Raw genomic sequence first — 27,354 nt, 5'->3', positions numbered from 1 at the left:
TGAATTGAGTAGGCTAAATTGTTCGTAGTGTATGTGTGAATGAGTGTGTGTGGATGTTTCCCATTGATGGGTTGCAGCTGGAAGGGCACCCGCCGCATAAAACATATGCTGGATAAGTTGGTGGTTCATTCCGCTGTGGTGACCCCTGATTAATAAAAGGACTAAGTCGAAAAGAAAATGAATGAGTGAATGTATTTCATTAATCTTACTTTTTAAAACTGGTGTTCTCTTGCAAAATAATTTTTGACTAATTTTTGAGAAGTTTTGAATTCTCTAACAAGTTGTGTTGTCTACTCAGAAGACTTGCATAATATATTTGTTTCATATTTAAATGCAAAGTTTTAGTTTGTTATTTTTCCAAAGGAACACTTTTAGATGAAAATATTATCTAGAGCAAAGGGTGATTTCAGGTCTTTCTATCCATTTGTAGACATTTTGTCCCAACAATGTAAGCAATACCTGACCACTACAAACACACACACACACACACGCACACACACACACACACACACACACACACACACACACACAAGACAAAGCCAAATGTCTGGGAAACCTGCAGCCTGACATTATCAATGACCTACTAAAACAAGCTTGAAATGGAGAAACTGGAGCATACACACACTACTGAGTAGCTCATGATATTGTGCTCCATTCATGTGAAATCTATGCGTTGATTCTCTTCCTGTCCGTTCTCACGTTTTCACTGCTTTCCTGTATGTCCGATGAGCTCCTGTCTGCAGCACGCACACACACACACACACACACACACACACACACACGAGTACTCACAGAGTCACTTTTCAATCATTAAAAACCCTCTCAGACAACCTGAATGATCTGCAGACAGATTTTGCGGTATATGTGTGTATGTGTGTGTGTGGGAAAGTGTTGTATCAGTAACTGGTTGGTAATCAGCTGTAATTGTGGAGCATTTTGAGATGTTTCAGTCCCTCTCACCACTTCAATCTTCTTCTTTTCACTGTACTCAAGAGATGCTGTGTGTGCGGCAGTGCATAGTCTGTCTGTGTGTGTGTGTGTGTGTGTGTTCATCCTTAGGGACACTTCACAGTAGAAAGCCCTGCGTTGTTTCTTGGGAAGGGATTAGTTTCTCCTGCAGGACGAGTGCGTGTTTATGTGTGTGTGTGTACTGTATATGTGTGTGCAGGGCCACATTAAGATCAACAGGCGCTCCAGGGCTTTGGCTCTTATGGAATGACCTGCACAATAGACACAGACCTACTGCCTACACACATGCTTATAATAAACTTGATAAAGTGAACAAAGGAAAGTTTTGTCGAGATAAACAATCATCTCCACAGCCTGGGTGGAAAGTTAGAAACAGTTTAGAAAAGTTTAAAGATTATAGTTTGGACATTATTTGTACAGTTCAAGCAAGAGTTCTAAATCGCGCACACAAGCATATACAATCACTGGCCACTTTTTTAGGTACACCTTACTCGAGTCGGACCCCCTTTTGTCTTGAAAACTGCCTTAATCCATCGTGACATAGATTCAACAAGGTACAGGAAATATTCTTCAGAGATTTTGGTCCATATTGACTTGATAGCTTCACGCAGTTGCTGCAGATTTGTTTGCTGCACATCCATGAGGCAAACCTCCTGTTCCACCACATCCCAATGGTGCTTGGATTGTGATTGGATTGATGTCTGGTGACTGTGGAGGCCATTTGAGTACAGTGAACCCATTGTCATGTTCAAGAAACCAGTCTGAGATGATTTGCACTTTGGCATGGCATGTTATCCTGCTGAACGTAGCCATCAGAAGATTGGTACACTGTGGTCATAAATAGATGGACATGGTCAGCAACAATACTCAGGTAAGCTGTGGCATTGACACGATGCTTAATTGGTACTAATGGATCCAAAGTGTGCCAAGAAAATATCCCCCACACCATTACACCACCACCACCAGCCTGAACCGTTGATACAAGGCAGGATGGATCCATGTTTTCTTGTTGTTGATGCCAAATTTTGACCCTACCATCTGAATCACACAGCAGAAATCGAGACTCATCAGACCAGGCAAATTTTTCCAATCTTCTTTTGTCCAATTTTGGTGAGCCTGTGTGAACTGTTGCCTCAGTTTCCTGTTCTTAGCTCACAGGAATGGCAGTCAGTGTGGTCTTCTGCTGCTGTAGCCCATCCGCCTCAAGGTTGGACATTCAGAGATGTTCAGAGATGCTCTTCTGCATACCTCGGTTGTAACTAGTGGTTATTTGAGTTACTGTTGCCTTTCTATCAGCTGGAACCTGTCTGGCCATTCTCCTGTGACCTCTGTCATCAACAAGGCATTTGTTCCCACAGGGCTGCCGCTCACTAGATTTTTTGTTTTTTTCAGACGATTTTCTGTAAACCCTAGAGATGGTTGTGTGTGAAAATCCCAGTAGATCAGCAGTTTCTGAAATACTCAGACCAGCCTGTCTGGCACCAACAACCATGCCACATTTAAAGACATTTAAAGCACCTTTCTTTCCCATTCTGATGCTGTCTGTTTTATAAAAAAACGTTCTGTTTTACCTTATCTGGAAGGGTCGTGAATATTAAGGAGCTCTGCTCTGATGCTCAAGGCAGTGGCTGATGCTCACACAGCGTTATGTACTATGAAATACACACAAGCTGAACAATCATTCTTTCAATTGTCAACAAATGTTTAAACAAAATCAGTAGATGTCTTTCAAATGACAAACTGAAGCAGAATTATTAGATTGAATTCGTCTCTTTTTCTAGTTTGCTAATTTCCCATGACTGTTTGGGATTGTCCCCAATAATTGAATATTTTAATCTTGCATTTTAAAACTCCCTCTTAAACACATTTGTGACACTCATTTATCTAATGTTAAAGGGATAGTTCACTCAAAAATGAAAATGTACTCATCCTCAATAGGTTTCAAACCTGTGTGCCTGTCTTTTTTCAGTTTTTTCAGTTGTTTTTAATGTCAGAAACCTGTAACCAGAAATGACTTCCATAGTAGGAACAACAAATGCAATAGAAGTCATTGGTTACAGATTTTTATAATTTTTCAAAATATCTTCTTTTGGGTTCAACAGAAGAAAGAAACTTAAACAGGTTTGAGACATGTGAATGATGAGTAAATGATCACTAAATTTTCATTTTTAGGGTAAACTATCTCTTTAATAGTAGCGTTTGAACAATAACCCAGTGTTACTGTCAGTGCAGTGTGAAAAGACCTGATAAGAATAACGAAATGATAAATAATAATAAAATAAAGTGTTAGCAGCTCTGAGATTAAACAGTTCTTTCATTCTGTTTTCTTCAGTCAGAAGTTGAGTTTGCTGGATCGTGTTCGTCTGTCGACTCCGAGGCCATCCACAGTGAGAGCCCGCGTCATGATGCCTGCTGCCAATCCTGAAAGTGTGCCAGGGAACTGTGGGCCGGCGGAGGCCATTGAAGAGAGTCCATCAAAAGAGGGCAAACCAGCGGGATTCAGTAACAGAGAGAGATTTAGAACTGCTTTCAGAATGAAGGCCTACGCCCTGAGACAGAGCTCTGAGGGTACGACACACTTCCAAACACACACATCTCCTTTTATACCATTAAGGGTCTAATGGCTTCTTATTCTGTGCTAATCATATTTCATGTCCCTACCTGTAAACATAAACCTCACAGTAAACCTTCTGTGCCTTTACATTTTCATAAAAGCTTCAGTTAGGATGATTTATAAGCTGTTTTCATTGTGGTGCCAGACTAAGTGGCCCCATAATGTCAAAAATACCAAGTATTACTGTCTTTTTTGGGATATGTTATGCTTTTAGTGTAGGTTTGTCTAACACACACGCACACACACACACATTGAGAGAGAACATGTGCCTCAATTGAAATAAACAACGAATGCTAATTCCTCTAACATTTCGTTTCAAACCTTTGAATACTGTTATTATATACCATTATTAAAATCAACCACATATGGTGCATCCGGAAAGTATTCAAAGCGCTTCACTTTCTCCAAGATTTTTAAGTAACAGCTTTATTCCAAAATGGATTAAATTCATTTATTTCCCCAAAATTCTACACAAAATACCCCATAATGACAATGTAAAAAAAGATTTTTAAAATTGTTGCAAATTTATTATAAATAAAACACCAAAAAAAATCACATGTACATAAGTATTCTCAGCCTTTGCTCAATACTTTGTTGATGCACCTTTGGCAGCAATTACAGCCTCAAGTCTTTTAGAATGTGAAGCCACAAGCTTGGCACACTTATCTTGGGGAATTTTTACCCATTCCTCTTTGCAGTAGCTCTCAAGCTCTCTCAGGTTGGATAGGAAGCGACGGTGCACACCCATTTTCAGATCTCTCCAGAGATGTTCAATAGGATTTAGGTCAGGGCTCTGGTTGGGCTACTCAAGGAAATTCAACGAGTTGTTGTGAAGCCATATTTTGATGGTGTGCTTTGGGTAATTCTGCTGCTGGAAGATAAACCGTCACCCCAGACTGAGGTCAAGAGCTCTCTGACGCAGGTTTTAATTCAGGATGTCGCTGTACATTGCTGTATTCATTTTTCCCTCTATCCTGACTAGTGTTCCAGTTCCTGCTGCTAAAAAACATCCCCACAACACCATCCCAAATATCATCCCAAATCTTCACTGTAGGGATTGTATTAGCCTGGTGATGAGCTGTGCCTGGTTTCTCCAACCGTAATGCCTGGCATTCACTCCTAGGAGTTCTGCTTTACTCTCATTAGACCACAGAGTTTTATTTTTTATAGTCTGAGACTCCTTTAGATGCCTTTTGGCAAATTCCAGGCAGGGAGTGGCTTCTGACTGGCCACGCAACCATACAGGCCTGATTGGTGGATTGCTGCACAGATGGTTGTTGTTCTGTAAGTTTCTCCTCACTCCACAGAAGAACACTGGAGCTCAGATGGAGTGACCGTCAGGTTATTGATCACCTCCCTGACTAAGGCCCTTCTCCCCCGATCACTCAGCTTAGATGGCCGGCCAGCTCTTGGAAGAGTCCTGGGGGTTCCAAACATCTTACACGTACGGATGATTGTGGCCCCTGTGCTCATTAGAACTTTCAGAGCAGCAGAAATTTTTCTGTAACCTTCCCCAACCTTGTGCCTCGAGACAATCCTCTCTCAGAGGTCTACAGACAATTCCTTTGTCTTTATGCTTGGTTTGTGCTTTGACATGCACTGTCAATCCTGGGATCTTCTATAAACAGATGCATGTAGGCCTTTTCAAATCATGTCCAATCAACTGATTTTACCACAGGTGAACTCCAATTAAGCTGCTGAAACATCCTAAGAATGGTCAGTGGAAACAGAATGAACCTGAGCTCTATTTAGAGCTTCACGGCAAGTGCTGTGAATACTGATGTACATGTGATTTTTCAGGTTTTTTATTTTAAATAATTTTGCAACAATTTCAAAAAATATTTTTTTACATTGTCATTATGTGGTATTGTGTGTAGAATTTTGAGGAAATAAATGAATTTAATCCATTTAGGAATAAGGCTGTAACATAAAGAAATGTGGAAAAAGTGAAGCGCTAAGAATACTTTCTGGATGCACCATATGTCATTATGCAAATAGCTTTTACAATAGTAAAATAAAAACTTCTAAATCAAATATTGCTTCCTTATAGAAAACTTTATTTTCAACTCTTCTGAAGCAATTATTTTGAGAACTAATGTTAAAACTAATGCACACTTGTAAAATAATAGTACCAACTGACATGTGGACTCTACAGTCCATTTGCATAAACAATATACATAAACATACACACTTTTAGTAATAAACAATATTATAGTAATAGACACTATAATTATAAGCATAATATTAGAGGCAATATACTCCTTCATAAACAACTATAGTAGACAGTCATAAAAATGAAGTTAACCTAACCTTGTTTTGTTGCTTAATTGCAGATACTGGTGGTCTTCCTGATCCCACCCCTGAGGAGAAGGGCTTCCCGCCTGATATACTGCTGGAGGAGATGATTCCCACTCTCAAACTAGTGATACGAGCACTGCGGTACACAAATACCAAAACATGCATCATTAAAAACTCTTTATCTTAATTAATTTCAAATGTGACTTTATTCGTTTCATTTAATTTAATTTTTATTTTTACACATAAACATGATACACTATCACTTAAAAGTTTGCGTATATTAAAGAGTTTAGTATTTTTTTCAGCAGTGATGCATTAAATTGGTCAAAAGTGACAGAAAACATACATTTGAAGTCAGAATTATTAGCCCCCCTGAATTATTAGCCCTGCCATTAAGTTTTTTCCCCAATTTCTGTTTAACGAAGAGATTTTTTCAACTCATTTCTAAACATAATAGTTTTAATAATTCATTTCTTATAACTGATTTATTTTATCTTTGCCATGATGACAGTAAATAATATTTTACTAGATATTTTTCAAGACACTTCTATACAGCTTAAAGTGACATTTAATAGGTTAATTAGGTTAACTAGGCATGATAGAGTAATTAGGTCATTGTATAATGATGGTTTGTTCTGTAGACGATCAGAAATAAATATAGCTTAAAGGGGCTAATAATTTTGACCTTAAAATAGGTTTTTAACAATTTAAAACTGCTTTTATTTGAGCCTAAATAAAACAAATAAGACTTTCTCCAGAAGAAAAAATATTATCAGACATACTGTGAAAATTTCCTTTCTTTGTTAACCATTATTTGGGAATTGTTTTTAAAAAGAAAATAGAAATCAAAGGGGTGCTAATAATTCTGACTTTAACTGTATATTTAAAATAAATGCTGTTCTTTTGGATTATCTGTTCTTAAAAAATCTTGAACAAATGCATCATATTAAGGTATTTATACACTGTTTCCACAAAAATATGCAGCAGTATAACTGTTTTCAATATTAATAATAATAAGAAGAAATATTTCTTAAGCACACAATTTGCTTGTTAGTGTTACTTCTGAAAGATTATAACTAATTAATAATTAATAGTTAGTGCTGTGAAATAATTATTCACATCCAAGATTGTATTTAAATAATATATACATGTGTACTGTGTATATGTATGTATATATGTATAAATACGCACAAACACATACACTCACCGGCCATTTTATTAGGTACACCTTTCTAATGCCGGGTTGGGCCCCTTTATGCCTTCAAAACTGCCTTAATCCCTTGTGACAGATTCAACAAGGTGTTTGAAATATTCCTCAGAGATTTTGGTTTATATTGACATAATAGCATCACACAGTTGCTGCAGTGGCTGCACATCCATGATGTGAATCTCTCTTTCCACCACATCCCAAAGGTGCTCTATTGGATTGATATGTGGTGACTGTGGATGCCGTTTGAGTTCAGTGAATTCATTGTCATGTTCAAGAAACCAGTCTGAGATGATTCGCGCTTAATGGCGTGATGTGTTAACGCACTAATAAAAATAGAAAAAAATAAATAAAAAAATAAAATATATAGATATATATATATATATATATATATATATATATATTTTACATTGTAATAACTCTGCACAGAATTATTGTTTACAGTTACAGTATACTGTATAATATGCAAATAAAAGATAAGATCACTTTTCAAAAACACGCTTACAGACCCCAAACTTTGGAATGGTAGTGTACATCTACAAACACTTTTACAGAAATAACAGATCTTTGAAAAATGTCTATCATTTGGACTGTGGAATCATTTGTGTGTTGAAGGATTATAATGTTCCTGCTGAATAAGAAGCGTTTTAAGGAGACTCTGAGGCCATATGATGTGAAGGATGTGATTGAACAGTATTCTGCTGGACACCTCGACATGCTCACCAGAATCAAATATCTGCAGACACGGTACCCCACACACATACTCAAAATGCAAAATTGGTTCATATGATATTGCTGGAAACTAACATTATTTTGTGTATTTGGTGTAATGCAATGTGTAATGCATATTCCATATATTATTGTTGCTTGCCTCTGGCCCACCTTTCTTTGTAGTGTGCTCTGATGGGCCAGCCATCCTGTGCATTGTGATTGGAAAATACAGATGACCAAGCTAATTGATTTTAGTAGTTTTGCTTGTACAATGAAACACACAGAGTCTCCATGACCTGGCATCAACCACTACATCGTTTACATATGGGTGGAGTTATAGGTTTTTTGGAGTGTGCTTGAATGAATATTATGAACCCGTAGATGAGTCTTAACTTTAATAAAGAATATCTCTTATGTTGAGACAGTCAATCTTATAATATATATCAACACTTCAAAGACTAAAAAAAAACATGAAATCATGTCATGTGACCCTTTTAAGATGCAATTTATTTGTGATGATTTATTCAGTTGGTTCTTTAAAAATGTAATATCTGGCTTTGCTTCATCTTCAGGTTAGATCTGATTCTGACTCCTGGACCAACTCTGACTCCAAAACACAAGAAGCCCCAGAAAACTCCATTTCCGTACCCATCCCAGCAGTCTCCTAGGTAAAAACTGAAATCATTCATAATAAAGGATATTTACTTTCATTTCTATTTACTTGTACATGTGCATATTTTATTGAGATGCAAATGAACCTCAGACATGCTTCTTTCAGTAAGATAAACAGTTTTGTGGATTCATGTCACATCCAAGTCCAGAAGACCTTTAACTTGTATTAGATTTTAGATTTCTTGATTTAAACTTGCAATTTGATTTGAGCCCACACATTTTTAATTATGCAAAAATGTATATAAAATCTAAAATGATAATAACTTGCATATACATATGTAGGAAATAGATTAAGAGACCACTTGAAAATGTTCTGGTTTTAAAATGTATACTTATGTATTTGAGTAAAACTTTTTTTTTCTGTACATACTTATGATATTTCTTACAAATTAAAAATTTTTTTTTGTCCTTTAGAGCTTTTTTTAATAATAAAATAGCAAATATATATATATATATATATATATATATATATATATATATATATATATATATATATATATATATATATATATATATATATATATATATATATATATATATATATTTATTTATTTATATGCATTTTTGACTTCGGAACATCAACGATTTCACTTCACATAAGTGAAAAAATATTCCATGGTTTTCGCTAAACACTTTTGCTATTCGGGGCAGCTGTCGTTTTTATGAAAAGAAGCTCTAAATAACAATGTTTATTTGAAAATTGAGAAGGATTTTATTTTATTTTATAAGACCTTTATAATAAAACAAAACATTTAAATCACAAATCACGTTCAATAATTCTGATTAATAAACTAAGAGCCAGCTTTAGAATTTGCTCAAATTAGGTAAGTGCAACAGTTCTAACAAAGTTTTATTCATTATTTAATTTTCTTTCCTGCTTTCTCCCAGACAGGAGTCATACCTTGCCAAAACAAGCCTGCCAGATCCCGAAGACCAAAGCATGATGGGTAGATTTGTGCGGGTGGAGAGACAGGTACTCAAACCCTCTGACATAATCTCACCTTTTAATTCAGAGGTTTATAACCTTTATTCCAGATTGACCTATTTTAACATTCAATATTCTAAACAATCCTTCACCCGCCCTCTTCACCAAGCAGACAAAAGTTCAACAATCAGTTTTTCGATTTTTATACTGTAACAACTGCCTAACAATTAAAGTAATAATAATAACGCAGTTTTATGCGCAATATGCTTATTTTCACTTAACAGAAATGCTCAGTTTAACTTTCACATTAGTCGTCGGCGCAATAGCCTAGTGGTTAGTGCGCCGACATATGGTGCAATAGCACGTCAGGGCGTTGCGAGTTTGAATCCTGGCTCGATGACATTTCCCTACCCCCTCTCTCTCTCCCACTTCGCTTCCTGTCTCAATACTGTCCTATGTAATAAAGGCAAAAAAAAAAAGCCAAAAATAAATCTTACAAAAAAAAAAAAAACTTTTACATTAGTCTGAATAGATCTATTATAAGAAATTTACTGGCAAGTTCTTCTTCCTGTTCACAAGTAATACATTAAGATGTGAAGACTGAAATTGAATTAAGTCAGACAAAGTTTGTCTTTTAATTGCTTTAATTCTCTGGAGATTGAACAGCCTTTGTTAGCAAAAGAATCCCTAGATTGGATTCACAGGCATTTTTAAAGACAATGTTACAATGTTTTAGATAAGAACTTTTGTACAGCTTCTTAACTCTTAAACAACCAATAGATTACATATGTCTGTAATAGCCCAATGATTATAATGCATTTGATTTTTACTTTAGCATAACCTTAATCAATTTATAATTAGGGATGTCCCGATCAGTTTTTTTCCCCTCAAGTCCGAGTGATTTGATTTTGAGTATCTACTGATACTGTAAGGCGATCCGATACTTCTATAAGACATAAAAAAGAATAAAGAAGAGCAAAGAAACAAATCCAGGATTTTACTTATTTCTTTTTTTAATTCACCTTATATTAACTAACATTCAACAACTCTGTTAACAAAGATGTCTAATTCTGTGCCACCGCATAACCATAGATGTGTTAAGTATGATATATGTATATATGCATGTATATATATATAGAAATATATATTCAAGTCCTGATCAGGTGATCGGATCTGGACATCCCTATTTATAATATTGATATATAATTGTCAGTCATCAACATATGATCATCAATATTAAAAAATTCCATCACAAAACAAAAACAGCAGACAGTCTAAATGAAAATGTATGTCCATATTTTTATGCAGCATTTTGCTCGATGCTGATTTTTTTTATTGTTGTAATTAAATACACTATTAGTAATTATTTTGTGAATAAATATTTTTGCCCATTACTCAATAAATACAGCCAATAATCCTTGGTGCATTAAACAAAACGGTTTTATTAAGCAGTTATATTCATTAAAATAAGAGTTTGATCACCTAACACCTTTAGAAATAGAAAGACAATACATTTAAATTTAAACGAGTTATTACAAAAGAAAATTACAACTTTTTTTTTTAAAAGAAATTACAAATAGTTTTTAGGTTTCTCTGGATTTTTCCTGTTAATTAAAATTGTATTGCATTTTTTTCCTTGCATATTAATTTTGGTGTACTAGTTTGTTTACTGTGATATTATGTTTTTCGTTAGATTTAGTTCCAGCTTCATCTTTGGTACTGATTAATCTAATTTATATGCACAAATATATTATTGGAAAGGGTGGCACAGTGGCTCAGTGGTTAGCAAAGTCGTCCACAGCAAGAAGGTTTGAACTCTGGCTGGGCCTAGTTAGCATTTCTGCGTAGGTTTCCCTTCGGGTGCTCCAGTTTCCCTCACAGACCAAAGACATGCGCTATACTGTAGGTGAATTGATTAAGCTAAATTAGTCGTAGTGTATGAGTGTCGGTGTGTGTAAATATGAGATTGTATGGGTGTTTCCCAGTACTGGGTTGTGGCTGGAAGGGCATCTGCTGCGTAAAACATATGCCGGAATAGTTCATTCCGCTGTGGCGACCTCTGATAAATAAGAGACTAAGCCAAAGAAGATGAATGAATGCATGAATATTATTGTGAAGCGTCCTATAAAAAACATTCATTTAAAAGAGAGATCTCTGAGGGCCTAAGCAATGTACATGGTTTATCAAACAGGTTACAATTTCTTTTGTGATTGACGAGTTTTGTTTTTATTTATTTTCAAGTTTAGTGACCCCTCATAAATCTTTGGTAACCCCTACTAGAGACCCCAGCTTAAAAACCACTTTCCTTATTCAAAGCAGCACATCTAAACTCTGCCACCATCCCACAGGTGGAAGACATGGAGAAGAAACTGGACTTCCTGGTGGACATGCATATGCAACATGACTTCACAGGCCCGGGTCACATGACCATGGAGCGCTGCGACCCCACATTAACCGTTAGCGTAGCGGGCGACCGCGTTTACTGCAGCTACGGCCCCCCGCTACACAACACCCCATACTACACACATCCGCCGAGACCGACCGTCCTGCCAATTAGCCCACTGCCAAGCCACTCGCCATCCTCCAACGTCAGCCAAACTGGTGGCCATCGGGTCGGGACACCACTCTCGCTCCTGTCGGTCACTCACGAGGAGCTGGAGCGGTCACCCAGCGGATTTAGCATCTCAGCGGAGAAAGAAGAGGTCACGGGGAAGGCCTCGGGGTTAACAGCAGGGTCGAGTTGGGGCCGTGACCGCCGATATTTAGCCGAGGGAGAGACGGATACAGACACTGATCCCTTTACACCCAGCGGACCTGTTCCTCCATCCTCCACCGGAGATGGCTTTCAGTCGGACGGAGCGTGGGGTACACCACCCTAAAACCCCCACACACACTCTCTTTATAAAGACTTGTACAGCACAAAACATGACGACACGTCAAGACACAGACATAATACTCGTCATATCTAAATATGTATCCACGTCACGCTTTACCCCTGCAAAGTAGGGCTGCACGATGTGTGTATAGAAATTAAACGAATATTGCGATATGGTTTACTGCAAATTGGCAATCTGCGGTTATAATTTTTCATTAATTATATGCGCTCAGGGCTCTAGACTCACTGGTGTGATTTGTACGCACTGGCTTACAGTTTTACTACTAGATTTGAGTTGTGCCATTGTACACTTAAATAGTGATGGGTCGGTCTTGAACGATTCGTTTATTTTGAATGAATGTTTTTTGTGACTTGAGAACGATGAGTCCACTCGGGTATTGATTCGTTCATTTGCGGATGCGCACATTTGTGTAGGTGGAGGAGAAAATTAGTTCATTTTTCGAGTCTTCTATGTTCAAGTTCAAATTCAAGTTCGATTTATCTACATAGCACGTTTCCAAACGACTTCAAGGCAGCAAAAACTGCTTTACAGAGAAGATACAAACAAGCAGTACAGAAATAATAAACAAAACAGCAATAACATGATGTAAAAGAGAACATAAAATATGTCAAATAGATTATACAAAAACAGTTTAGTTTCAATGTCTAAAACAAGTAATTGCCCCTTTAAATAATTCTTCCTAGTTAGAAGATGCTACCACAGTTGACCACACTAAACAGGGTTAAAAACAAGACCGTTGGCTCCCCTGAGGAAGGGACTTATGCTTTAAATGACCTAGAAAATAGATGTCTTTAATTCAGACTTGAAAATTTGCAGTGACAAAGCCATTTTTAATTCTATCGGCAGCGCGTTCCGAAGGCGAGGACCGGCTATAGTAGTAGTAGTAGTAGGAGTAAAAATATAGCGAATGCACGTTCACCCCTGCTTTTGAGGCGGGCCTTTGGATCTTTTAATAGAAACTGATCAATGGAAAGCAAGAGTCTTGAATGAGTGTAGGCCATAATCAGTTGAGATAAATAATGAGAGCCCGGGCCATGTACGGTTTTATACACAAGTATTTTAAATTCAGTTCTTTGTCTCACTGGTAGCCAATGGAGAGACCTCAAAATGGGAGTGACGTGCATGTGTCGAGCTCTTTGTTAAAAATCATTTATGTTAAAAGTCTTCTATGGGGTTTGAGTCGTTAGTTCATCGCGTTAAAGACAGAAGCCAATCATATGCACTCAGAGCCCGAAAAAGATTTGATCCTTTCATTTCTTGGGTCTTTGGTTTCGAGTTATCTCTTTACATAGTCACGTGATGAACGAATGACTCAAAAAAACGAAGCCTCAAATGGTGAACTAATCATAGGTGTTTCCGGCTCAGACTGTATGCATTAGTTAAGCTGATATGGGACTGTCAGTGTCGAATGACTGAAATTTGAAGACATGCCAGAAGAGGGGAGCAAAGCTAATCATAGGTAAAACACCAGGTAAACAATGGAGGATTATTTTCTCTTTCTTCGTAGCATTGCTTTGTACAATAATATTACAGTTACGACTTGTTTGTAGAGTGATCAACGTTTGGGCTAGTTGTAGATGTGTTTGGAAGCATCTCGTAACATTTTATTGTTATTTTGGCAAATTGAACAAATTGAACAAAATTACTCAAAAAAAAGATTCATTCATCTTGATGACCGAGACTCAAAGAGTCAGTAAAATGATCCAAACGTCCCATCACTACACTCAAACCTACAGCGCATATATACTGTCATTTCCATAATTTCCAAACCTGTTATTGCTTTCTTCTCTACAACACAATAGAAGATATTTTGCATTGACTTCCGTTGTATTCTTATGGATGTCAATGGCCGCTGATGTTTTAGCATTTGTCTAAATATCTTCTTTTGTGTTCAGAAGGTTTGGAATCACTTAGTAGGTAGATTATCAGTTTTAGATACCTTGAAACTATACCTTTTGTAAATAAAGAAATAAGATGCAAATCTTATGCTGTGTTCACACCAAACACAGGGCCCTGCATCACTTGCTCTAGATTACTCATAGGATGTTTTTCACCTCAAGCTAATTTTAGGTTGGTTTTTTTTTTGCTTAAATTGAATATCTTGCATAGAAAACTAATTCCACATCATTCACGCCTATATTTGTGCACTTGCATTAACTTTGTATGTAATCTACCCATGTGAATAATAACAATAATTACAATTCCTTACATTTATAGAGTGCTTTTGTGGACACTCAAAGTGCTTTATACATATTTGGGGGGATCTCATCGTCCACCACCAGTGTGCAGCATCCACCTGGATGACGCAACAGCAGCCATATTGTGCCAGACTGCACACCAGCTGATTGGTGGAGAGGAGACAGGGTGATGAAGTCAATTATGATATGAGAATGGTTAGGAGGCCATGATAGACAGAGGCCAGTTTGTAAATTTGTATGCCAGGGTTAAACCCCTACTTCTTTTTTGAAGGACATCCTGGGATTTTTAACGACCACAGAACATTCACTATAATGAAGCATTAGGACCCACACAGACTACAGGTTAAGCGCCCCCTGCTGGCCTCACTAACACCACTTCTAGCACCAACCTAGCTTTCCTATATGGTCTCCCATCCAGGAACTGACTAGGCACAGCCCTGCATAGATTCAGTGGGCGACCATATGAGAGTTGCAGAGAGCTAGCTGCCGCAATAGTTCATTATTATTTTTTTGGTGTGAACCCAGTGTTGGTAGTGTAGTTGTACTATAAAATTAAATTATTTTTGTGAGAAACTTTTATTTAAATATTAAAAATAAATAAAGTTCACTTTATGGTTAATGAAAGATATTTTTTGGAGGTTGTAATTACTTATAATTTGAATAATATATATTTTTTGAATCCCCAAATCATTCAGCACTAAAAGGATGGCTTGCACTAGTTAAAATATTTTTATTTTGTATTTCAAAACAAAATCTCCTTGCACTTTCAGTATTATTTTTTAATTCTTTCAAGAACATCCCAGAGTTCCTTCATACCGCAGAAGATAAATATGGCCATATCCGTTTGTTTTCCAGTATCGTGCAGCCCTACAGCAAAGCAAAGAGCACTGCATGGAATGCATGCGTTTTATCTCTAGTGGTAGACACTGCACTTGGCAGATCCAGACTGTGTGCTTATATATTTGACTGGGAACTTTTAAAGGAGGAGAACACAACAGATGCTATGCCATTTTTGTAAGCATTTATTTTTCTATTTACACATCTTTTCATATGCATGGAACGCATGATTCATCCACGGAGCAGCTAAATGTATGAACGTCTCCTCCGGTTTGCACTTGCTTTTGGTTTTGGAGTAGTACGGTTTTTTGAGGAGAAATCACGCAAGCTTCTTCTTCGGCACATCTCGAGCTCGTTTTCAGTTCATTTCGCAAGATTGTACAAAATCTTTTTACTCTGGTCAGCATGATCTGCACTCTGGAACATCACGGTTGTTTTTTTTTTCACAGAATAAACGCCGCCACTAGCTGTTGAAGGACCAAAAGCAGAAAATCAGTTAATAATCCCTCAAGTGTCTGGCCTTAATTCAACAATGAGCACATCCTTTCTGAGAGCGGCACATTCATCTGCCAGCTCAAAGAACACAAAAATCACAGTTCTTTACGGTATAACTGTGCATCAGTCACAAACATCATTCCAGGGTGATAGAGAGCTTAGTGTTGCTCAGTTGTCAAAGTCAGAAACTTAACAAATCTTCATTTAGACAGCAGAATTTATTTATTCATTTTTACTCTGATCAGTTTATCTATTAAATCCCAGCAAGTAATAGTCATAATTACAGAATCTTTGAATTTAAAATAAATACTAAGGTCTTCCAAACATTTCACCTTGAACAAGTTCTGCACAAATTAATACTTTTGTTAATATTTTGGTATATTTTAAATATTATTATATTTTTACCTGTTTTTAATTTGTACTATTGTTTTTTTATTGAATTTAAATTGAGTGAATTTTAGTTTTTGTTATTTTGGTACATAAAACTTCTTTCTTTTTCATTTGGTTGACCTTTTAGAATAAATTTTCTAGCAGTTTTAGCTTTAGGGTGTCCTTACACAAGGTACAGTTGCCTTGAATTGAACCCAGGGGGGCTTGTCCCCCCTCCCCTCTCCCCCTCGGCCTACACTCACACTGTATTTTCCCCTTCGGGGCCCAAGCACGCTTACGTCATTGATGATGTGACTGTTCAGAGAGAGGCACTCTTGCTCAGTACAATGCCGATTGCTTTAGTTTTATCGTTTTGTATTATTTTAAGTCATTTTTGATGCACATTTAAATCTTTTGCTAAACAAATTCACCACTTTTGACTCTCATAAACTTTCATAAAGTCATTGTGCTGCACATATTAGAAGGTTTGCTGAGGATATCAGCTGATGTGCAGCGTGAGGTATGCATTTTAATAAACTATGACAGTTTGCGTTCATAGAAAAGTAAGAATGATTAATAAATTCATACAAAACAGTCCCTTAAGTGACGACGGGTCTTCAGTTTTGTGCTTAGGTTTGCTTTGCACTCACACTACAAGTGTACCGTGCCTGAATCCAACTGAACCGTGCTCTGCACACCTATTCCAATTGGGCCAAGGCCAGCCAACCAAACCAAGCCTAGGCGCACTCACACTTGTCAAACAAACTGGGGAATAGGGGTCAAACGCACCCTGGCATGGTTTGGATAGCCTAGTGTGAGTACACCCTTAGTTTATACTGCATTATTCTGGCCTATTTTATAGGATCTATGTATTTAATTCCCTTTAATAACTAATTTATTTATTTTTATAATATTAATTAAATTTATTTTGCATTAAGCAAGAAAAATCATTGTCTAAATTTAATATTTCTAGCATTTTAGTCTCCTGTTGATGCTGAAGCGTATCTAGATTCTGAACCCTCATTAATCTGAGGCTCTGATCATTTTTTTAATGAATGAAGCGTAGAGTCGCATGTTCATCTGCATCATTTTAATCACCTGAACATGAAATTGTAACACAAGGGACTTGATGCTCAGTAAATCTTGAATTGCAGAAATGTGCAATAACATATGCAATTTAAGGTTTTAATAGATAATTATTGCATAGATATCAGTAGTGGCTGTAAATCTGTTACTATCAAGACTACCAATTCAGAAAACTAAAGCCATAATATGACAATTAGCAGTTAGTTTTAATGGTATTTGCTATGGATTTAACTTCTTTGTTATTGTTTTTTCTATGTATCAATCCATAAGCTTGGGGTTGTGATGAAGTCAAGGCAGTAATATGAGGATTTGTATGCATAAAGTGATAGTTCAACTAATGGAAATGTGACTGACTTTCTTCTGTGGACATAAAATGAAATATTTTGCCTTATAGAATATTTGTTGTCCATACAGTGAAAATCAGTGGGGTCCAAAAACACAAAGGCATTTGTCAGAATATCTGATTTCATGTTCTGCAGAAGATAGAAAGTGAAAGATGATAGCTGAGTTAATTGTATAATGAAATAATTTTTGGATAAACTATCCGTTTAACTCAGGGGTGGGAAAATGCAGGGGTGTCCTGCATAGTTTAGCTCCAATACTATCCAACATGCCAATCAGTGGCTATGTTTACATGGACATCAGCAATTGAATTATTTGTCTTAAAGTGAATAAGACAATAATGAAGTTAAGGTGTTTACATGAGTTGCTTGTAAATGTTCTTTCCGTTTTACATGTTATAGCATGCTACACACGTTATAACACGCTATCCACATTTCCTCCGAAGTTTTGTGTAATTTTGGTTGTTTCATTTTGAATTTGTTGACTCAAACTGCAGTTTGGCACTTTCACTTTTATTCAGGAGCATTTCATGCATGCCCCCCATGACAACCGAGATATTGGATTGAACTATGAGTATGAACTGCTGGGGAAAAAACCTCCACATTTCACCATGCAGGTCTCTGTGATCCTTCACTGACTGAGAATAGTGTCAAACAGCTGTGTACAGACTATCCTAGCGCAAAATGTGCCAAAAATCCTACTGGTCGGTAATAGTTTAGTTGCGGTGTATACATGTCTGTACTGCACTTCAATAATGCGACTAATATTAGCATACTCCACATGTCTTAATTTGATTTCTGTTTGATTAAATCAATTCTCGTGATGATTGATTTAATCGGAATAAATTAGTCAATAAATTAGGAAATTATCAGAAATAAATTAGTTAGACTCTTAGTCAAAGTACTGTCTTAATCATATTAAAATCGGATTATTGGTGTCCATGTAAACGTACTTTGTGTCAAGATCACTAGAAATCTATAAGCAAGTGTGTTTGATTACAGTTCGAGCTAAACTGTGCAGGACACCGACCCTCCAGGACCGAGTTTGCCCACTCCTGCTTTAGCTATTTAAAAATGTTTGGGTCAGATCTTGTGACTAATCACTGCCATGACTAATCATTTTCTTAATGAATTTACGCAACACCATTTTCAACTAAAAACAGACTTTTTCTGAAGATGTTTAAAAGATGTTCTGAAGATGTTTTGTCATGTTATAACATAAGGGATAGATCACAATATATTGGCTGCCATTTATTTTTATTTCTAGGGTTAACAGGCTGATAAGAAAATTATTGGCTGGATGTATTAAATACAAGACATTGGCAGTGTGGGCATTTTTCACCTTAAAAAAAGAAGACATTATAGTTGTAGTTTGTAAATTTGCAGAAAGAATGTTTTTGTTTATCTACCGATATATCGGTTATCTCTTTTCAAATATAAAGAGTTATTGGTTATCTGCACTATCGTTTTCAATACCTTTGAATCTTTTTCTCTCTTTTAATAATGCTATTGTCATGTAAATGAAGGGCACAAGCTTCATTGAAAAGACTGCGACACAGTGGCTCAGTGGTTTGAACTGTTGCCTCAAAGCAAGAAGGTCGCTGGTTCGAGCCCTGGCTGGGTCCATTGGCATTTCTGTGTGGAGTGTGCATGTTTTCCCTGTGTTGGCGTGGGTTTCCTCTGGGTGCTCTGGTTTCCCCCACAGTCCAAATACATGTGCGCTAGGAAAATTGAATAAGCTAAATTGGCCGAAGTGTATGTGTGAGAATGCGAAAGTGTATGGGTGTTTCCCAGTGTTGGGTTGCGGCTGGAAGGGCATCCGTAAAACATATCCTGGAATAATTAGCGGTTCATTCACTGTGGCAACCCCTAATAAATAAAGGAACTAAGCCGAAGAAAATGAATGAATGAATGAATGAATGAATGAATATTGTGAATAGAAAGATCTACTGTAGATGATTCCTTGCAGTTTCCATTTGAGATTTAAATTTTTTTTGTCCTTTACATCGGTTATCGGCTTTCATAGATCCTTTTTAGTACAGTACAAAAATGTTGAATGACATTTTTTTTTAAACTCAGATTTGATCAATTATTTTGTGGAAAAAAAAGAACTAGATGTTTCATTGCAATGCTTATATAAATATCGGTTATTGGATTCTATAAAGAGTTATCGTTATTTGCCAAAATTTCAATATTGGTGCATTCTTTATATCATTTTTAAAAATGATATTGTTTTAAAAACATTTTCAGGTACCAAGAATAAATGAATAACACAATTCTTTTTTTTAAAAACAAGATTTATACATATATCGGCCTTTAAAGCGGTCAATGGCTCACACATATGGAGTTATTGGTGCATTCCTAGTACATTCTTGCTTCTTTTACTTTGAAATTTGCATTTGCAGGTCCCCAAATGCCACTCTGAAGTAAATGAATGGCTCAAATGCTGTTTTATATTGAAAATGGTGTGAAGTAAATATACTCTAATTCAATTTACTGCGAATCAAGTTTATTTGTATAGCACTTTTGATAGTAATTATTGTTCCAAAGCAGCTTCACAAAAAGTGCATGTTTTATTACATAAGTCAAATTAGAATCACTGTGATCTTTCTTATTTCTAGTTACCAAACAATGTTAACTCAGTCTAAATACTGTTTCCATTACAAAACAAAATTAAAACTATCCTGTCACTTACTCAAATTGATTACCTCGTATCTCAGATTAAAAAGGGTCAGATTTTTATCTCAGAGTTGACCATAACAGCTGTCTGTAAAGTAAGGATTGTGGTCTGATTTCTGCTGTCAGACTGCCGATGTGCACAGATACACTGCTGTTTATTATTTGTGCCTTGGCCTTTTAGAGCACCAGTCCCTCTCTGCCGCTCTTCATCACTAATCAAACATCATTTTGCTTTTTAGGCCATCCATTATCATTCAGCTCTCGATGGTTATCATCAGTGAAGCATCTGTTCATTTAACTAGGACCTATTCGGTTGTGTATTTTCCTTTGAAAGACCCAACAAATGATCGTTCTCTCTTCTTTTTTTTTTCGGTTTCAGATGAAATGATTTCACACTAGTGGCCTTCTAAGCTCTTATATTCATTCCAGTTTTTTGAATAATAACCTTTATTTACAATCTGGTCTAGGCCAGTTTTAATCGTTTGATTTTGATGAGATAATATGCAAATGTTATGACGAACTTGATTTTTTATGTTGAATCTTCAAATTGCACCAGTTAGTAATAAAGATATATTAAAATAAGCATTGTGCTTGGTTGTTGTTCAATTTATGACTTTGATCGGTTTTCTCTTCATGTCCTCGTTCAGGTAAGTACTATAGTAGCCTAATATCAATAAGTGAAGTTTCACAAACTGACTTCAAGAGGAGCATGTGATATGATTGATAAGTTGGTCTCTCATCTGTAATTATTAGTAAGCCAATCGGATCATTCCAAACTCACTATAAATAGCCCGACTAGCATTACTCCCTCATCTTTGTTTTTTGAAGAATCTCCCCATCTCAACCTTTCCTCCTTTACCAGAGGTAGCTTTTGAGAACTAATTGATCTCACACCCCCTTACATGCTCATTGACCAGGTGGGAACCCTGGGCTCAATTATCTCTGAGCTTAGGGTTCTCTCCTGAGACAGCATTAAAAGTGAACTGTTTAATAAAAGCCATACAATTATTGTTCATAATTAGTTAGTAAATACAAAATAATTTAAGGACAGGAAAATCCGCTTTGCGCCGTGGCGCATGGTCTAAAAGGGTTTATTTTCTTAATGAGTTATTGGTGTGTTTTGAGAATAAACCAATTAGAGTCTCATCTCCCATTACCGTCGCGCCATAAGCGCATTCGCTATTTACAGGACGTAAAGTAAGTCTAAGTGGAAAAAATGAGCATTTCACTGGCAAACAGTTATTTGTTTCAAAACTATTTCTAAATTCAGGTCTAATTTCCAGCAAACAAATAAATGAACTATAATAACGAAGTGTGGTCAAAAACCTGAGTTATATCCTAAAACACATGCTGTGCCCCATATGGTCTAAAACCTGCAGGTGGGCAAATCTAAGCTTGTTTTAATAAAACAAATATAATTATGGATATAATAAATACTACTGCTAATAATAATAACATTATACTAAAGCAAATTGTTATGAATGAACTGAAAAAGCCTCCCGAGATGAAGAAGACATAAAAGTGTTGGATTTTTCATATTTATGTAGGCTAGAAAATAATATGTTTTGTAGTATTTTAATCCTTTATATTTATATCCTATATCTATTCTTATTATATCTCATATATATCCTTAATATTGAATTTTTTTCATATGTAAAGATATTTGCCTATTGCTCTCTTGTGCGTATTAAGCAGTGTGTAAGCGAGGCGTAACTCTGCGCCGGAGTTTAGACCGGGTTTGTTTTGGTCTAATGAAAAATCTATTATAGATTCTCAAAATAGCAACGCGCCAGTAGTGCGCCTCAGAACGCCTTCCTTTTTAGACCAGAACGCCTATGGGCGCACAAATGAGCGCTAATGCATTTGCTATTTAAACAGAGCAACGCCTCAAAACGACTCTTGCGCCAAGCTGAAACCAGCAAAAGACTATTGCGCCACATTGCGCCGGGTGTATGATAGGGCCCTATATGTTTCCACCAGTATTTGTAAAAAAAAAAAATCAGTAATTTCTTGAACGCAGAGCTCAGAAAAATGTCCAAATGTCCTCACAGATGCCGTTTAAATTCACTTTTGTATAAAACTCTGACAGTGAAAGCAGCAAGAGCGAAAGATTTTATATCTGAGAGAGTTTCTTTGTTTATGAGGGAGAATGAGAATAATTCTACTGTATATCTGTGAGAGGATCTGTGTGTGTCTCTCTCTGTGCATTTGTGTATCTGTGTGTGTGTGTCTGTCTGTTTGTCGTTCTCTGTGTGTACAGTATATGTTTCTCTCTCTCTTTCTCTCCCTCTCTGTGTGTGTGTGTGTGTGTGTGTGTGTGTGTGTGTGTGTGTGTGTGTGTGTGTGTGTGTGTGAGAGGGAGAGAGCAGGTCCTCTGTGTTTGCCAGCGGGGCTCAGGTGACACACTGGAGGGCTGTTAGGGCCCATTGGCATCTCGGGGGACGCTGATGCCCTGTTGGTTCAGTGTGTGTGTGTGAGAGACAGTGGACAGCGAGCAGACGGTGATCTGTGTTCTGCCGTTCCTCCTTCTCTCCTCTTTAGGTGAGTGTTTTGGGTGTTTTTTTTTTTTTTTCTGGTTCACGCTTTTCCTTACACTCTGATTCACACACACATTATGTAAAGCAGAAATTGTTAATGCAAGTCTTTTTACTTGAAGCTTTATAAATTTTTATGAAGGATTTAGTTTTTATAAGCGATATTTCAGTCTCAAATTGTTTTAGGATTTTTGGTAACACTTTAGTTCACCAGTCACGTTATTAACTACTGGCTTATTACCTGCCTATTTTTAAGATAGTAACTGTTCATTGTGTGTTATAAAGTATAATCCTATTTTGCATCCCTTATGATACTCAAAACCTAAACCCAACTTCTACCTTACTAACTAACAATAAACAAGCTTATTAGTAGTTTATTAAGCTAGTAGTGTTACTCAATGGCATGTTAATACCATGAGTTGTGACCTAAACTAAAGTTTTAATGGATTTGTATTATTTTTAATGGTAACACTTTACAATAAGGTTGTATTAATTTATATTATTTAATGGATTTATTAACATGATCAAACTGTTAACATTACATTTATTACAGTTTTTGTTCATGTTATTTAATAAAAATACATTTGTTCATTGTTAGTTCATTAGTTAACCCATGGTGCATTTAAACAGCAATTTGGATGTTTATAACACATTAGTAAATGATGAACTGTTTAATAAAATAATTATTAATTTTTTTATGTTGAATCAATTTGTTTTAATTGTAAATAAATACTCTGATTATTTATGGTATCTATGTATGTATGTATGTATGTGTGTTTGTATAAAAATTGTTCTGTATTTTTATGAAATATTAACACAGTTGAAATTCAAAGAATTGATTTCACTAAGTGCTTTTAAAAAGACTATAAAAGATTTAGAAGTTTGTAGATGGTTTGAATAGTTAGTCATTGTGATTCATGTTAACTGATAATTGTTTTTTGTTTGTTGTCTGTTAGACCCATGTGACATGTATACTGTCTAAACTTGGCCAGGGCGCTCTTGTAAAAGACATTTTTAATCTCAATGTGTCTTTTCTGGTAAAATAAAGGTTATAATAATGATAATAATAATAATAATAATAATAATAATAATAATAAGGTTTTAATAAATAACTTATAAATATAAATAATAATAACAATAATCTTTAGCATTTTTAAATAACTTTATTATTTATTTATTAATTTTAATATATATATATATATACAGTTGAAGTCAGAATTACTAGCCCCCTTTTGATTTTCTTTCTTTTTTAAATATTTCCCAAATTATGTTTAACAGAACAAGGACATTTTCACAGTATGTCTGATAATATGTTTACTTCTGGAGAAAGTCTTATTTGTTTTATTTTGGTTAGAATAAAAAGCAGTTTAAAAAAAATTTTAAAACCATTTTAAGGTCAAAATTATTAGCTTTAATTATTTCGATAGCCTACAGAACAAACCATCATTATACAATAACTTGCCTAATTACCCTAACCTGCTTAGAGAACCTAATTAACCTAGTTAAGGCTTTAAATGTCATTTTAAGCTGTATTTAAGTGTCTTGAAAAATATCTAGTCAAATATTATTTACTGTCATCATGACAAAGATAAAATAAATCAGTTATTAGAAATGAGTTATTAAAACTATTATGATTAAAAATGTGTTGAGAAAATCTTCTCTCCGTTAAACAGAAATTGGGGATATATATATATATATATATATATATATATATATATATATATATATATATATATATATATATATATTTATATATATATGTGTATGTATGTATGTATGTATGTACTGTATGTATGTATGTGTGTGTGTTATATATATTTATATAAACAACATTTAATAGACAAAATCTACCAGAGTGTCTAAAGCATTAAACATCCAGTAACTTTTCCATAGCAGCATTAAGAGGGTTTTTGTACTAAATGTCTCTGGAGGATTGAGCTGGCGCTGTTGTGTCGTTACTAATGAAGTCTTTGATCGTTAATGATATTTGCTGTGCAGTGAACGACTGATCTGAATGTGTGCTCATGATGATCTGTGTACTGTGCGCTGATTGAGAATAATTGAGTTTGCAGTGACTGAACCGCTCTCTGTGGAAATTAATGTGAAGTTTACTGTCTTGTTACACATACATTACATTACATATACAGGCATGTCTATAGGAGTCAGAAATAAACTATAAATTCTGTTTTATAAATTTACAAAACAAATATATTTATATAAAATATATATATTTTAAGTATTTAATTATTTTATTATACAAATGTCATTTTTATTTTTATATTTGGCAACCGCTGTTTAAAAATTTTCAAAACTCCACTTTTTTTATAAGTTTAAAGATATAGATAGAATAATAAAAAAAGTATATAATTATTATTTTACATGTAATTTTTATTGGAAACATTTTTTTAAGGTGAAATATATATATATATATATATATATATATATATATATATATATATATATATATATATATATATATATATATATATATATATATATATATATATATGTAATAATAAAAACCGATATAATTATTTTAATATATATTAAGTATAATTTTATAGATATAGATGAAATAATTTATATAATACAATTGAAATTAGAATTATTAGCCCCCCTGAATTATTAGCCCCGTTTTTTTTGTTTTTTTTTTTGTCCCCAAATTTCTGTTTAACGGAGAGATTTTCTCAACACGTTTCTAAACAATAGTTTGTTCTGTAGACTATCGAATAAAAATATAGTTCAAAGGGGCTAATAATTTTGTCCTTAAAATGGTGTTTAAAAATTAAAAGCTGCTTTTATTTCAACTGAAAAAAAAAAAAACAAATAAGACTTTCTCCTGAAGAAAAAATATCATTAGACATACTTTGAAAATGTCCTTGCTCGTTTTAACTTAATTTGGGAAATCTAAAAAAATTCAAAGGGAGGCTAATAATTCTGACTTCAACTGTATACATAGTGTCAATTTTATTTTTATATCTGGCAACCACTGTTTTATACATTTTTATTACTTAAAAGATAAATATAAGCATAATTTAACATATCTATTATTATATATTATATATTTTTCAAGCAAAGGTCAGAATAAGTGTTTTACATAATTTTTTCTCTTAGGCTGGATAACGATGAAACATTATTTCACTTGTATTTTTGACTTTTTAATTCACACAAGTTTATTAATTTTTTCTTATTAACACTTCATAAAATGCAAATACTAAGTTGTGACATTTTGCCTTTGAAATGTTTTGTCATTAACACATTTTCCAATTTATTGTCTCATCAAAAGTTTTAGAATTTTATTTATACTTTGTGATGTTTGATGTTTTTATTATTAACAAAATGATTTATTATCTTTATTATTAATATAGTGAATAATTAAAAATAATATTAATAAATAAATATTTTAGTAAACAATTAAAACAACCATTATTCATTTATGCAATTCATCATCTATTTATTTGTCTGTTTTATTGTTATAATTTTTTTAAACTTTTTTTTTTAAATTTAATTATTTTTTACCCTTTCTTACCGCTATAGAATATTATGATTATGTGGTTTCAATGGAATATTTGTTTCCATTTCAAGGATTTAAATGTCTATGGACAATGTTGTGAAGCTGTAACCTTACTATATTTATGGTCATTGTCTGAGCAATGAAACATACAAAACTAAGATTAATATTATTTTTATCATTATCATCATTACTCTACTCTTTTTCTGACTTTTCTCTGTCAACATATTTACTAGTTTGTCTTCTATAGATTTGCTGAATTTTGGTATTAGACAACGCTAAGTGCTGGTTCTTTAAATACCAAACAAAGCAGATTCAATTATTTCTGAAAGTGACAATATGTTCATGCATTTAAAAAAAGCATGTTTTTATTAACTATAGATAAAAATGGACCACAAGATAGCCGACGTGTACTGTACTGTAGAGGGCAGTGCAATGCCAGCTCCGCATTTATGTTTTCATTACTCCCTAATCTACTGTATATGTCATTTCTTCAGGTGCAAAGAACAGCTGCTGATGGTGTTCATCCTATGAATGTTTTGTTGTGATAAATGGGCATAGTTCACAGAATGGCTGAACTCAATCACTGGATTAGCATCAGAATCTGCGCTGTCACTTTATCTCTGTTTCTTATTCATACACAAGGTTGGTCACTGAAGAATTCAAAAAGACAAAGTTTGCATTATTGTAACAGCTAGTCGAAAGCTGAACAATGCTGCTTTTTTTTTCAGTTCCAAGACAAGGCCAGTCGATGCAAACCGAGAAACGAGAGCTCCTGGTGTCCACAGGTAACCAATCAGAGAAAACTAATCATCAACCAAACACACACCGTGCTAAAAGTGATTAGTTGGCTTTACATTAAAAAGTTGTTAAACTCGTCTGAAAATAATTAAGTAAATGAACTTAACAGTTACAAGTTACGCTGTCAAAAATGCAGGGTTCCACATAATTCCTTAATGTAGTCCCAACACAAATTGATTAAGTTGATTGCTTTTACAAATTTTGGTACAT

At 34.9% G+C, this 27,354-nt stretch overlaps 2 protein-coding genes across 6 annotated transcripts in view; both read left to right on the top strand.

Moving 5' to 3' along the window:
- The window catches only part of kcnq3 (potassium voltage-gated channel, KQT-like subfamily, member 3), an 85,941-nt gene extending 70,125 nt beyond the window's left edge, over nt 1-15,816 (top strand). For 2 of the 4 annotated variants that reach the window (XM_087241262.1, XM_087241263.1), the window contains exons 11-16: nt 3,302-3,537; nt 5,917-6,022; nt 7,704-7,835; nt 8,372-8,467; nt 9,360-9,444; nt 11,745-15,816. In XM_087241262.1, the coding sequence (XP_087097388.1) occupies nt 3,302-3,537; nt 5,917-6,022; nt 7,704-7,835; nt 8,372-8,467; nt 9,360-9,444; nt 11,745-12,275 (1,186 nt within the window). In that variant the 3' untranslated portion in view covers nt 12,276-15,816. Of the gene's footprint in view, nt 1-3,301; nt 3,538-5,916; nt 6,338-6,732; nt 7,417-7,703; nt 7,836-8,371; nt 8,468-9,359; nt 9,445-11,744 lie in introns of those variants that run through there. The other 2 variants (XR_015478864.1, XR_015478865.1) reach the window with 2 other exon arrangements.
- A 6,662-nt stretch (nt 15,817-22,478) lies between these two features.
- hhla1 (HHLA1 neighbor of OC90) overlaps nt 22,479-27,354 on the top strand; it is a 29,654-nt gene continuing 24,778 nt past the window's right edge. The window contains exons 1-4 of one of the 2 annotated variants that reach the window (XM_087241261.1): nt 22,479-22,615; nt 22,655-22,839; nt 26,841-26,988; nt 27,075-27,131. In XM_087241261.1, the coding sequence (XP_087097387.1) occupies nt 26,895-26,988; nt 27,075-27,131 (151 nt within the window). In that variant the 5' untranslated portion in view covers nt 22,479-22,615; nt 22,655-22,839; nt 26,841-26,894. Of the gene's footprint in view, nt 22,840-26,840; nt 26,989-27,074; nt 27,132-27,354 lie in introns of both variants that reach the window. The other variant, XM_087241260.1, reaches the window with a different exon arrangement.

This window comes from Danio rerio, chromosome 2 (assembly GCF_052040795.2).
Source record: "Danio rerio strain M-AB ecotype USA chromosome 2, GRCz13ab, whole genome shotgun sequence".
Taxonomy (NCBI): Eukaryota; Metazoa; Chordata; class Actinopteri; order Cypriniformes; family Danionidae; genus Danio; species Danio rerio.
The sequence above is the reverse complement of the archived record's forward strand: the minus strand, read 5'-3'. Positions and strand labels throughout refer to the sequence as shown.